The sequence below is a fragment of the Mchenga conophoros genome, linkage group LG23 (genome assembly GCF_057382185.1).
Source record: "Mchenga conophoros isolate Kocher_MC1m ecotype Shallow Benthic linkage group LG23, M_conophoros_male_GT1.1, whole genome shotgun sequence".
Taxonomy (NCBI): domain Eukaryota; kingdom Metazoa; phylum Chordata; class Actinopteri; order Cichliformes; family Cichlidae; genus Mchenga; species Mchenga conophoros.
Genome location: NC_140547.1, coordinates 26,375,603 through 26,388,168, shown reverse-complemented (window position 1 = coordinate 26,388,168; position 12,566 = coordinate 26,375,603). Strand labels below are relative to the sequence as shown.

The 12,566-nt window shown below is 42.2% G+C and overlaps 1 protein-coding gene across 3 annotated transcripts in view; it reads right to left on the bottom strand.

The window, feature by feature from the left end:
* The window catches only part of LOC146547380 (SH3 domain-binding protein 4-A-like), a 51,079-nt gene that overhangs the window by 36,387 nt on the left and 2,126 nt on the right, over nucleotides 1-12,566 (bottom strand). For all 3 annotated transcript variants that reach the window (XM_085264740.1, XM_085264738.1, XM_085264739.1), the window contains 2 exons: nucleotides 4,884-5,051; nucleotides 1,895-4,248 (listed from right to left, as the gene is read on the bottom strand). In XM_085264740.1, the coding sequence (XP_085120866.1) occupies nucleotides 1,895-4,248; nucleotides 4,884-5,007 (2,478 nt within the window). In that variant the 5' untranslated portion in view covers nucleotides 5,008-5,051. The remainder of the gene's footprint in view (nucleotides 1-1,894; nucleotides 4,249-4,883; nucleotides 5,052-12,566) is intronic.

Below are 12,566 nucleotides of genomic sequence, written 5' to 3'. Positions count from 1 at the left end.
TCATTCTCTAATAGACAGTGTAAGATTTTTGTTTTTTAAGCTCACCTTTTGTAGACAAAAAGGATGGAGTTTCACAACTGTTGAGTGCACAGTCCTGGAGAATGAGGCCATGGTACGTTGGTGAAAATGGGAGGCACTCAAGTTTAAATGTCTTGCACTCAAAGGCAGTGCCTGAGAAAAGAGCATTTTCAAACATTCCCTGCAAGTCTTTTTTTTTTTTTGGCCAAACAGAATACCTAGGCAGGTATTCAAGTGTCCAAAACTCCAAATTCATTAGCACTGTTGTTGCAGTTGGACATCCTGTTTTTGCTCTGCAGCCTCAGTAAACTTGAAGTAGCTGACTATGAACCAGTCGTCCATCTGCTGGAGGTTCCTCAAGATCTCCAGACCAACAAGGACCAACACTAGCAAGATAGTGAAACTGGATGTGAAACTGGATGACAGACTCACTGGAGAAGCAGCAGGATGAGGACTAGGGCTGCTCAATTAAACGAATTTTAATCACGATTACGATCTGGGCTTTCAACGATCATTAAAAATGACTGAGCCGATTATTAGCCCCTCCCTCGTGCTTTACTCTCACGCTGCTCCGTGTGGCAAATCGAGCGCACCTCTTTGCATTTCGAACACGTGTCACAACAATTAAGAGCAGCGGTCCCCAACCTTTTTTGCGCCACGGACCAGTTTATGCCCGACAATATTTTCATGCACCGGCCTTTAAGGTGTCGCGGATAAATGCAACAAAATAAAACTAGTACCGGTACCGAAAAAAATGAAATTTATTCATAACACACGTGAAAAGACCCAGGAAAACCGAGTTAACGATCAAAACGATAACAAAATAACGCTGAAAACCGATAAAAACCCTGAAAACTATACATTTCACACCTGAGCCTTAACTCTCGCGGCCCGGTACCAAACAACTCACGGACCGGTACTGGTCCGAGGCCCGGGGGTTGGGAACCGTTGATTAAGAGGACCCGAGGGAAGCTCGGAAAGCTAAGCAGAAGTTATTTGGAGAGGAGAGTGACTGCCGTTGTTGAAAAGAGAGGTAAAAAAACCTTCAGTGGTGTGGAAACATTATGGGTTGGGGGAGTCAGACGTGGATCAATTAGACATAGTGTGTAAGCTACAGTGTCGTAGCTGCACCACAGAGCAACACTGCAAAGTTCACTAAACATTAATGTTTACATTTTTCATTTCATTTATATTGCAAACATTTGCACTGTTATCGGTATTTGCACACTATTTTATATTATTTTTTGACAATCTTTAAAGTCATTATTCAATACATTGTTATTGTTAAATAAATATCGTCAAATAATCGAGATCTCAATTTCAGTGAAAATAATCGTGATTAGCATTTTTGCCATAATTCAGCAGCCCTAATGAGGACTGCCACAAAAGTAGTAATTCATGAGACAGGAAGGGCTTTCGTTAGCTGGTTATCAGGTTAGCAGATTTTTAAAAAACTGGATACCCTTAATAGCACCCTGATAGCCACAATCTTTGTCTTCTCCTGGCATTAAATCAGGGATCTTTTGCTTATTATGCAAATGTCTATATTATGAAGCCAATAAAAATCAGATATACTTATGTGAGGCAGATCAATCAAGCTAGGTTTATGAGTGGGAAATGACCGGTCTGTGTTCTTGAAAAATGCAACACATAAAGGACTACAAAAACAACGTAAGTTATGGAAATTTCAGGTTTCAATCAGTTTACAGAAAACAAAGAAATAAAGTTATATTCCACCAACTGTCACAAAATCCTTTAAGCTATTTAGCTTCACCAAGATTGGTCTAAGCCATCTATCAATAGACAAACAAGAATATCATCCATTATATCGTTATACTGTAACATTAATACCAAAACTTCCATGACTCTGTCTTACCATCATGAGTTCCCTTTGGAAGGACTTCCTCTCCTTATTCTCCATATTGGTACATTCCTCTTTGAGTTTCTCCAGAACTGATGCCACCTTCTCTGGTTCATTGTCCAACTCAGTCCGACAAAAATAATTCAATGGCAAATTCCCATATCCAAGTGCATCCACAAATGCCCTCCAGCTACCAACGTTCTCCATTAAAACCGTCCTCACAGTCGCATAAATATAAGTAAGAAATTTGCAAGGCTTCAGGATCTGCTCCAGCAGCATTGTGGTCGTTAAGTCCGGTCCACACCAATAAATGGGCTTGACCTTACCCAGAACCAAAACGTTTTTGGCGTGGACAAGCCCCACCTTCCCCTGATAGTATCCAATGTACCATTCTTTGGTCCGCAGCTGCCCTCGTAGTTTGATTTTCTCCTCACTGAGCAAGGCAATAACATCCCCCTTCTTGTACTCCAACAAATAGGTACTTTTGTGCTGTCTGATAACTGTTTTTATCAGTTTCCCAAATTTCAGGTTTGTAATGCACCGCTCCTGAAATTTGGGGTATTTTGAGGTGACAGCTAAAGGTGAGAGGACAATCTTATCCACCTCTTTTTTTTTCAAGAACCTCCTCTGGCCTGTAATCCTTGCGCCTGTCTTTGGCGGTGGCTGTGGGGTTTGGACGCAGAACTGAGTCAGGATACAATCGAGGGCATCTTTGACTTGGACCCTGAGAGTAAAGTCTGAGATACTGCTGGGGTTGTGCGATGTGATCATGTACAGGAGTCTGCTCACTTTCCCCAGTTTTACCTGAAATCCACGAATCATGCCAGCGCCCTCGCTTGCCTTTACCTGGTAGTTGGACATGTTGGAGTACAAACCAACCTTGAGGTCCTGAGGGTATCCCAAAACAAACTGGTGCTTCCCCCACAGCTGGAGGGCCACTGGCGGAGTTGAGCTAGACTGCCGGCCGACTTCATTTACCAGCAAGGTTTTAGGAGCACAGTCATGCCCAAACATGGCCACAACTGTCTTGAAGGATGGGTGAATGTGCTTGGGTCCATATACACCCAAAGTTACCTTCTTCTGCACGTGGTCCCAAACAGTTGTATTGTGGCTGAGGTACTGTGACTGAACCACAACAGCCACGTATATGCAGGGCTCGAGACTATCCAGCTGTACCTGCACTGTATCCTTGTATATGTAAGCATTAGGGATTGGTGTATAAGGCCCTTCTTTAAAATCACTACGAACACAAACCACTTCAGCAGTGTGACAGCTCTCTCTCTTCACAGTTACTGATACCTTCATCTCCAGCGTGATGAAAGACTTGGTCTCCATGTTGCTGAGCTTGAGTTCCACCACAGGGCTTATGGTAGAGCAGTGATCATTATTTAGTTCCAGAGGAGGGTCTAGTAAGGCTTTCAAGGAGATCTGCTGGTGGTCTCCATGGCTAACGTGTCCCTCTGGAATGTGCACGCTTATGTGGGTGTCTGGAAGCTGAACAACCCCTCCATTACAGTCCAACCTGCACACTATGTTGGTCTCCACCGGCTGTGTCTGCCCCCATCCTGGACTCTGACCAAGAGAGTCAAGGTCATGGCAAGACCTGGCTAGTTTTCTGTGGTTTAGCCATGCAGTCCTGAAGTCCTCCCTGCTCTGAAACTGCTCTGGTGACGGAGCCTTAAGGCCCGTGAAGAATCCAGAAGAAGGTAAGGTTGCATTTGATTGTGCTTGTAGCACGGACAGTTCAGACAGACTGTGGGAACGCTTACTCCTGAAAAATGGATTATCCCTGTGGAGGTTAGGTGTAATCTCTTGGATGGGGCTGATAGGGTTAGTACCGTTAAAATTATAGCTGTGAAACCCATTGTTCACGATTGTACTAGTACTAAAGGTGGAGCATGTCGATGGTGATGCCAGAGCATCAAAGAAATTGAGATCTGCGGAGTGTCTCACATCTGCCTCTTTGCAGTTTTGATCTAAGGGACAGATAAAGGGGTTTGCAGAAAAGTGGCTGTTGTTGTAAATTGGAGAGGGCCTTAGGCTCACTGCTGTCCACTCTCCGAGACCTCCAGATTCCTTTAGTCCATCCTCATACCCCTCCCCAGCACTGTCAATCATCCCACTGTCGCTCAGCGAAGAGTTCCTGAAGCTGACCGGCTGGACATATGCGGCTGGGATGTATCCCATTTCTGTGTTGTTGTGGGCATACCACCATTCTCCCCCTGATGTGTCCAGCACATACAGACGATCACCTTTGGAGAATTTGAGAGTGGTAAAGCTGCTCGGGCAATAATCCTTTATGGCAACAACTTCCTGTGCAGCTCCATAGGAGGCTGAAGTGTCCAGCCTTAAGGCACTCGGAGAAGGCACTGAAAAGGAAAAGAGATTACACTGTAGTTGTCCTGATTGCAAAGAGTTTTGTAACTGGTTTGGCCCTACTTTAGGTAAGTGCACTTAATCACTGTGCTGTAGTTAACAGTGCTTGTCTCATAATCAGAGACAGATATAATGAACCAGTTGAGCTAATTAGGTAGTCGTACTTTGGATCTCCCTGAGAGACTTGTATCCAAATGGGTCAGTGGTTCAGTAAAAACAGATCATAAGATAGCCACAGTACCCACAGAACAACCAAAAGCTTGTCTCTAATAATCTGAATCCAACTATATTTTCTCAGGTGTGTATGATCAGATGAAGCGCATAATTTACTGCATAATTTACTATATTTAGATCACCTCATTAGCGTATATGGAGCATGTAAACAAAGCTGTAATGAGATGAAACCAGTGAAGTGAAAGAACTCGGAAATGAATAAACCTATTTTTAGCTGAATAATTTAACTGCAAAAAGATGAAAAGCATAAAAATTAAAACAAATTATTTAAATTCCAGATTTCAAGTGAAATTTAATGAAACGTTTTTTTAAACGAATCATGGGTTTGGACCTCAAAGGGCAACAAACGCGTTGCAACTGCACAAAAGTGGCGTGGCTGCAGTTGGACACTGACCTTTGACATCGCTGAGACTGGCCCCGGACACCCCTTCACTGAGGTCGATGAGCGTCCCCTCAGACTTACATCGAGGCAGGATGTGGTTGTTGTTAGTCACTCTGATGATTCGATGGGCAGCCATGGCCGGTACTTAAAAAAAATGTTGGCTCATCGGCAGCTTTTCAACTGAATGGGAAACAAACATAAAGGATTTAGGGACTGGATGGGAGCACCCAGCCAATTATAAACATTCAAGAACACTCACTTAGGCATTCAAGTAAATCTGGTGCAACTTCCAAAAGCAATGCTAATTTTCTACATCAGTAGCATAGTCAAAGGTCAAAGCTGCAGGAGCAGAAAATAAGGCTGGCAAAGAAATGAGCCCCAGCATGAACAGGGAGTGTTTTTCTGAATCAATGCAAAGAGCAAGTGTGTTGAAGTCGGGGAGAAAAAGAGATGTGATTCATGAGAACAATTGAAAAGCAATAAAGAAATAAATCCAAAACAGATTTAAGTTCTGAGTCACAGTGGCAGTGAGGAAGGTCAGGAACATATTGTAAAGAACAAGGGAACCTCACTTTTATTTCTTCGCAGGAATAACAGAGTGTAGAAAACTCTTTGCATGCTATACCACCTCTATCGCTTCCAAATCCTCAAAACTTTGCAGCATGAAACAGTAGATATTTCTAAAAAGCGAGTCAAACTACAAAAAGAACACACAAATCCAAAGACAAAGAGTATTTAGATATCCTTTATGTGATAGCTGATTGCTCAAAACCATGGATGTAAAAACCTTTTCCAACCCAGATTTAAATCTAGACCCTTTACAAGACACAAACAGATGGCGCAACATTTTGAAAAGACACTGCAAACTTATTGTCCCCTTAGCAACTAACTCAACAGGCTCACTGACTAGCTTGGAGATATGTTTCCCCTGCCCATCTTTATTAAATGAAATGAGACACAATCCTCAAAAGCTAAGAAGGAAACAACAAGGTTTCAGAGTTGGAGCTGTTCCAGCGATCATCATGCGGAATGGGAGGTGTTTGGACAATAACATGGATGAGCTCAGTGAGCTGGTAAAAGAGGAAACTTAGTGTGGACTGACTGAAGTGCTTCATGAAGCGTTGTAGTGTTGTAACATATTCATTTAACAGAGAGTTAAATACATTTAAAGAAATAAGGAGTCTCTTAAAAATAACACACGCACAAAAAGAACAAGTAATCTAAAAAACTGAAATGGTGTAATGCACATTTATACAATTGAAATGACTATAGAGAATACTAATACCAAGTGTGCATGTGTATAATTTCATCTGGAGTCCTTTAGACGTAGGATTTACGGAAAAAAATTAAATCGATCTGTTACTGTATATCAGGAGTCTTGCTGACCGGTCATACAGCCACAATCAAAAGAATGAGCTCAATGATACTTCACAGATATAAGTGGCAATATTAGCTTCCTTCAAGCTTTCCCTCAGAGATACGGTGAGGAGCTCAACCGTTTGAGAGGGCTCAGAGTAGAGTCCTTACTCCAATACACTAAAAAGTGTATTGGAGTCGGTTTGAGTATCTGACTAAATGAATCCTGAGTGCTTCCTGAGTTGAGGTGAGCCCTTGACCAGCTTGGGATTGCCTCAATTCCCCTTCAGAAGAACTAAAGGAGGCCAGGGAGAGGAAAGGCTGGGCCTCTTTGCTTAGACAGCTACCCACGTGACCTGGACATCAATAAGTGGTAGAATATGGATGGAAGAGTTTCACAACTAGCTAGTACTCAGCGTCCAAGAAACTGTAGTCATCACACTAGCCAGAAACTACAGCTTATGTTGTGTGAGTGGGCTAAAGGTAGTGGTTGAGTTTTTCTACACCAAACTAATGCAGCTTCAGGTCCATATTCACATTGCAATCCAACATTACAAAACCTCTGATTAAATCGATGCGACCCCCCGCGACCTTTAAATGCATAAGCGGTACAGAATGGATGGATGATAACAAAACAAAATTGTAAACTGAAGCGTCTGTTATGTACTGGTGGCATCATTTAGTATTGAGAATATCTAAAATATACCTGCATTCAATCCTGTTCTGAGACAAAACCACAAAAATGCAGAAAAACTACAAAGACTGATTTAATTATCAAATATTTGGACAGTTCTGTTCACATACTTCAGGACATGTAGCATTTTTGAACATACACATACAGAAATGCAAAAAATTGCGGGCCAATCTCAGAGGCTGTTTGCACACAGTGCTTATTTTATATCTCAGACCACATCAAGCAAGTTACCAACTTCCTTGTCAGAAATGAGCTGTGATTAAATTTGAAAAACACACACAGGCAACAGAGGACTATAATCTGATTAGAGGGGCGGCAAGAAATTGTTTTGCAGCAAAAACGTCCCACGAGACTTTATTATTCCGGCAGGACGTGGCGAGCGGCGACAGTGGGGACATTTGCATTTGCACACTAATGATGCCATTTTAATCTGATTAAAGCAACACAGACTGCAGGAGGCGCCATGAAAATGCCTTTCACTGATTGTCATTATTAGAGCTGTAATGTGTGCAGGTGGATTTCCATGCAGCTCATTTTCATAAAGTAATGCTTTGCAGCTTTCACGCACAACTAAAGACAACACAGCAAATTAGCTGCAGTATTATTAGCAGCTACTGACATGCATTATTGAGAGTACACCAGCTTTTTGCTTCCTCTGAGCAGCTGCTCAACCAAAAAGACTATTGGAAGAGGTTCCTGAGAGGGCTCAATACTAGTTTTGGAGGACAAAATTGTTGGTTTAAAACATAAAACTTCTTCTAAAAACTGTCTTCCCTCTCATCACGCAGCATCAAAGCTTGCAAACTGAAAGAAAACCAAAAGCAAAGCATCAAAAACTGAGCTTCATCTGGGTTGGAGGTTAATCCTCAGTGTAAAATTGTGATATTCACAACTTCAGTGTATCTGTGCACACTGAGTACTTTGTCTAAGGTCCCTACTCCTTTTGAAATTATTGTATTTTCAACTATGTGAAAATCTCAGCTCTCTTTGAACAATGTCTGGCATTGACGATTATTGTTACATGCCGTTATTGTATAACCTTCCACTGAGGAAGTATTCAGATGAAGCTGAGGTGGATTTGATGGACTCATCAGGGGCTTGTTCGACTAAATCAACCTACAGCCATTGTTCACCTGTCAGAAACATGGCTGTGTGTCAGTTTTTCGCCGAACACTGCTGACTAAGCAGTAATTTGATAGCAGGAAGCATCAGAATTAAGAGAATGAGTCAGAATTCAGAATATTATTCTAAGCAAAGAGGGGTGTTTTCAGCCTCAGATTATGACTAGTTTCTAAATCAGGGACTGTGAGGCGCTCTAAAGCACAAGGGGGAAACCAGCCATTACCAACTACACCCTATGATAAGGATCTCCCAAATGGTGTGCTTTGAGCCAAATGCAGCTGTGTCTGAGTGTCCTGCCTCAACCAATTTTGATATAACACTGCAAAAAAAGGCAAGGAAGCAACCAGTTTCTAGTATTTTAAAAATCCTTTCTAGGGGAAGTCCAGCTAAACCCAGACTGTTTGCAGTTACAGCATGGTAGGACTTATTAAAGTGTGACACATCAATGCCGCTGATTGACAGTGAGGAGTAATGAACACTTCTGTGGAGTAAACCACGACTAACCACCAGTGCACAAGTCCCACCACCTAAAGCAAGGAGAAAAACTGGTAGCAGAGGGCGATGCAACTTCTGTCTCGTGACATCAGCAGCTCTCAGACCATGGAGGAAGTCGCCAAACAAGCTGAAAAGGCACTTGCAAAGTAAAAATCCCCGTGTGGAAAAATGTATTTTAAAGAGCGCTAGATCCCACTCCAGAGGCAGATATGCCATTTGTGAACAGTGTGAAAGTGTTGGATAAGGTGATGGAGGCAAGGTAAATGCTAGTAGACTGGCGACAAGGCATCTTGCTGGATCCAGATCTGGCAAAAGGGCAGTCAAAGATGCCTTCATAAGACAACAGAAGATCCAGGCTCAAAAGCAGAGATGACAGAGGTTTTACAGGTGCGGCTCCTAATGTTTTGAATAACCTACCTTTTTCACATAGGATCTGCCCAGACTCTCAATCATCAAACATCACACACAATTGTAATGGAAAACGACTGAAACCAAGTCGAGTTGAGCCGAACTGAATAGGTTCCAGTGAAAAAGAGGCTCCAGTATTCTCCCTGAAACCTGATGTGATCTGAGGATATTTTGTGCAGATATGAATACAAGCAAGTCTTGAAATTGTGAAAATGGGCCTTAGGCACAAAAAAGTTTTAAAAACTCTGCACTAAGACAGAAAAGCAAAACTATAACAAGAAGAAGACTGCCTAGTAATCTCAGAGGATAAAAAAGCATCTCTAGCCTGATTCTCAGGAGAGAAAACAAAGCTAAACTCTTGGGGTGGACTAAGACACGCCAGCATTTCACTGGGAATAAGGGACAAAAACCCAATTGAATACTAGAGTACAGTATAAACTGATGAAACCAAGTCAGTGATTAGTGCCAGTAAGAAGGATGAATGTAAGGAGAGGAACGAGCGAACAAAAGATATTGCAGTGTAGGGTTGGGTGATTTCAATAGTCTGATCGTCCTATTGTATTCTTTGAGGCTGCCAATACCCACCATGGTTTCTGAAGGTGGTGATGGAGGGAGGGGGGTGCACATTGTCTCCTATCTATCTGGGCAGTAGCATATTGAGCAGCAGGGCTTCTTGCATCCTCGCCACTGTCAAGGTTGAAATGTTCTCTGGTTATTCTTTTTGTGCTCAGCTCTACTACAGTGGCTCAAACACTAAGTACTCTACCTTAATGAACAATCATTTTATCTCCATTAAAGCTGAAAAAAAACCCCCAAAACTTCCTCTAGTCTTTTGGTTCATGCGTGTGTTTATTATCCTTGAGTTTTTCAGCTGCTCCGTTGCAAACCTGCTGATATTTTCACATCTGCCTCTCTGGAGATTAAACAAAACTGCAGCGGAGGTGGACTCTCAGATGTGGAGTGTGCAGGGAAGAGAAAGTGGGGGAATTGCTTAATGGCTGCAAATGTTCACCTGGAAGCTCCCGCTGAAAGCCGGTCAAACTCCTTTGAGGTGACATTTAATTTTCCTGAGCGTGCGGCTCATCGATAAAACCCCTCCTTCCTGTTCAAAAATGAGCACTCAGCGAGCCGGCTCGGCTGCTATCAATAACAAGCCAGCAGACAAAAATACCGTGTCCTCTCTTTGATATAATGCCACGACGATCAGTGCTAAATGCTGCGGGAGGTGAGGATGGCTCTGACAGATACAGGTGAGGGAGGGGGAGTTCACTGCAGGAGGTTCAGCTCTGAGAAAAATGGAGTGCTAGAAGCTCAAACTTTTGTCAGGGAAGAAAAACCCCCATCTAGGATCTGATGAGGAAAATGACACAAGTCATTAAAAGGACAAGAGAGAAACAAGCTTGTTTGATCGCCTCTGAGAACCGAGGAGATACAGAAATAATAACTCCAACTACAGAGAGCAAAATGATCTCTCCCACTTGTGTTCTACTTCATGTTTGCAGATAAATTTCCAATTCAGAGGCAGTGAAAATGCCAAAACAGCATCTTTTAGAGGCTTTGCAGTGAGCTGCCGGCGCGCTTCTTGGCCAGCCTTTGCATTGCATTCACATGCGAGTTGTCAAAATGTTTACGAGTTATCCACACATTTCGGTCAGGCTGATGGAGCGCAGGAGCGGCGAGCACATCGGGGAGTCGAAAGTTTAATTAGCCGAGAGTGGGCCGGTCCAAATCCCTGTGGATGAATGTAACTGTAATGACTATTTCCAGCAGCCATATGCTCATGGAGACTTTATCATTTTTCCATCATCGGTGTTTCTGATGGGCAGCACACATCTGCTGGCAGGAAAACAAAGCCTTAAACTTAACCTACAATATCTTTTGTAGGCAGCAATGTCAGATCAATGCAGGACTAAAAGTCTCCTAAATCAAGATCAAGCACCCCAAAGTAAGCTCCTCACTTCCTCTTGTGCTGTAATTCTCGGAGATCAGTTTAGTAAGATGAAATAAAAACACCTTTATAGGCTTGTTAGCTAAATCTTCAAACAGTAAACATGAGATAAAACCTCCACATTCCATTAATGTGAAAAATAAACACCTCTTTCGGCAAAAGAGTGAAGCTGGAGCCATCAAAAAGCCAGTCTGATTCGACTTTAAGCTCCACTAAATGTCAGCTCTTTCATCTGTTCTGCAGGAAACTGAGAACAGGCTCTCGGGTTTAATTCAGTGCCAACCTCGAGACGCAAACACATTAGGTCGAGTTGAGTCAAGTGGCGACCAGGCCTGCCCGAGGCGATGCAGCTTTGCCCCCAGCATGCACCAGGGGACGTGTGTTTACACCTGCGATGTGGTCGAAATGAAGCAAGAACTCCGGGGCAAAGATGTCCTTGGAAGTTTGCATGCTGCCAAATGAAATTAAAAATGAATGAGGATAACGGTCACCACTAATTAGTGGTTTCACCTTCTCTTTCAGTTGGTTTGATTGGACAGGAGTTTAATGATTGGTCTCTGTGGGCCACCGTAGATGTTTCTAGGAGCCTGAAAGGACAGGGAATTAAACTGCCCCCAAAAAATGCTGATCGTAAAGACTGTATAAAGTGAAGCCAATGTGGAAGTGAATCACACTTGCAAGGCATCCATTTATTTTCTGTTTTTACTGATTCTGATTCTATTACTGGGAATAATTAAGATACTCTGGATGCTGAGTTGTTGATCCACCAGTGTAAGTGGAAATGTCCCTGTCAGTCCATTTACAGTAATCCCTCGATCCTGTATACATATATATATATATATATATATATATATATATATATATATATATATATATATATATATATATGCAACTAATTGCGTATTTAATCTGTTTACTTTTTATGGTATGTGTGTGATTTTTCTACCTACCTACCCATCTATCAATCTGTCGACCAACCTACCTACCTATATGCAAACCTATCTGTATGTTCATCTGTCTACCTAACTGCCTAGTTACCTGTTTATCACTCTTTCTGCATACCTACCTGCCTATCCATCTGACTATCTACCCACCTATCGGTCTATCAGCCTGTCTGCCAAACAGTCTTCTTACCTACCTGTCCATCTACCTGAGTCACTTCTAACCACCTGTTTAAGAGTAGGATTATCTTGTAATTTAACCACATTTTAAATAATCAATTTTTTCCCAAACATGACAATGCTAAATCTACCCCTAACCCTAGATGGATCAGGGGGCATCCACACAGGAAAAGAAGTCAATGATCTTCAGCAACCTTAAGCAAAGTGGGCGGATCCCAATGTAAGCTTTTCTGAACTTCAAGGCGAGTGATTGAACTACCAATGAGACCGAAGGCTACAGTTGATTGTTATATCACGGTGTGCTAAATACATTAAAGGGATCTTTTATTTACCTAAATTAATCTTCTCTTAGCTTAAAATGAGCCAGCACAACATCAATGATCAAATTAAAGGCTCAACTCTTTATTGAAAAATCTCCAAATAATATGATGACGAGGCAAATAAAGGAGTATTATGGGCAACCATAATACTGGGACTTCTTCTGTTTTGTAGAAAACATTTAAAACGTCTTTTCTTTAAGTCTGCACACAGAGAAGCACCACGTTCCGCCA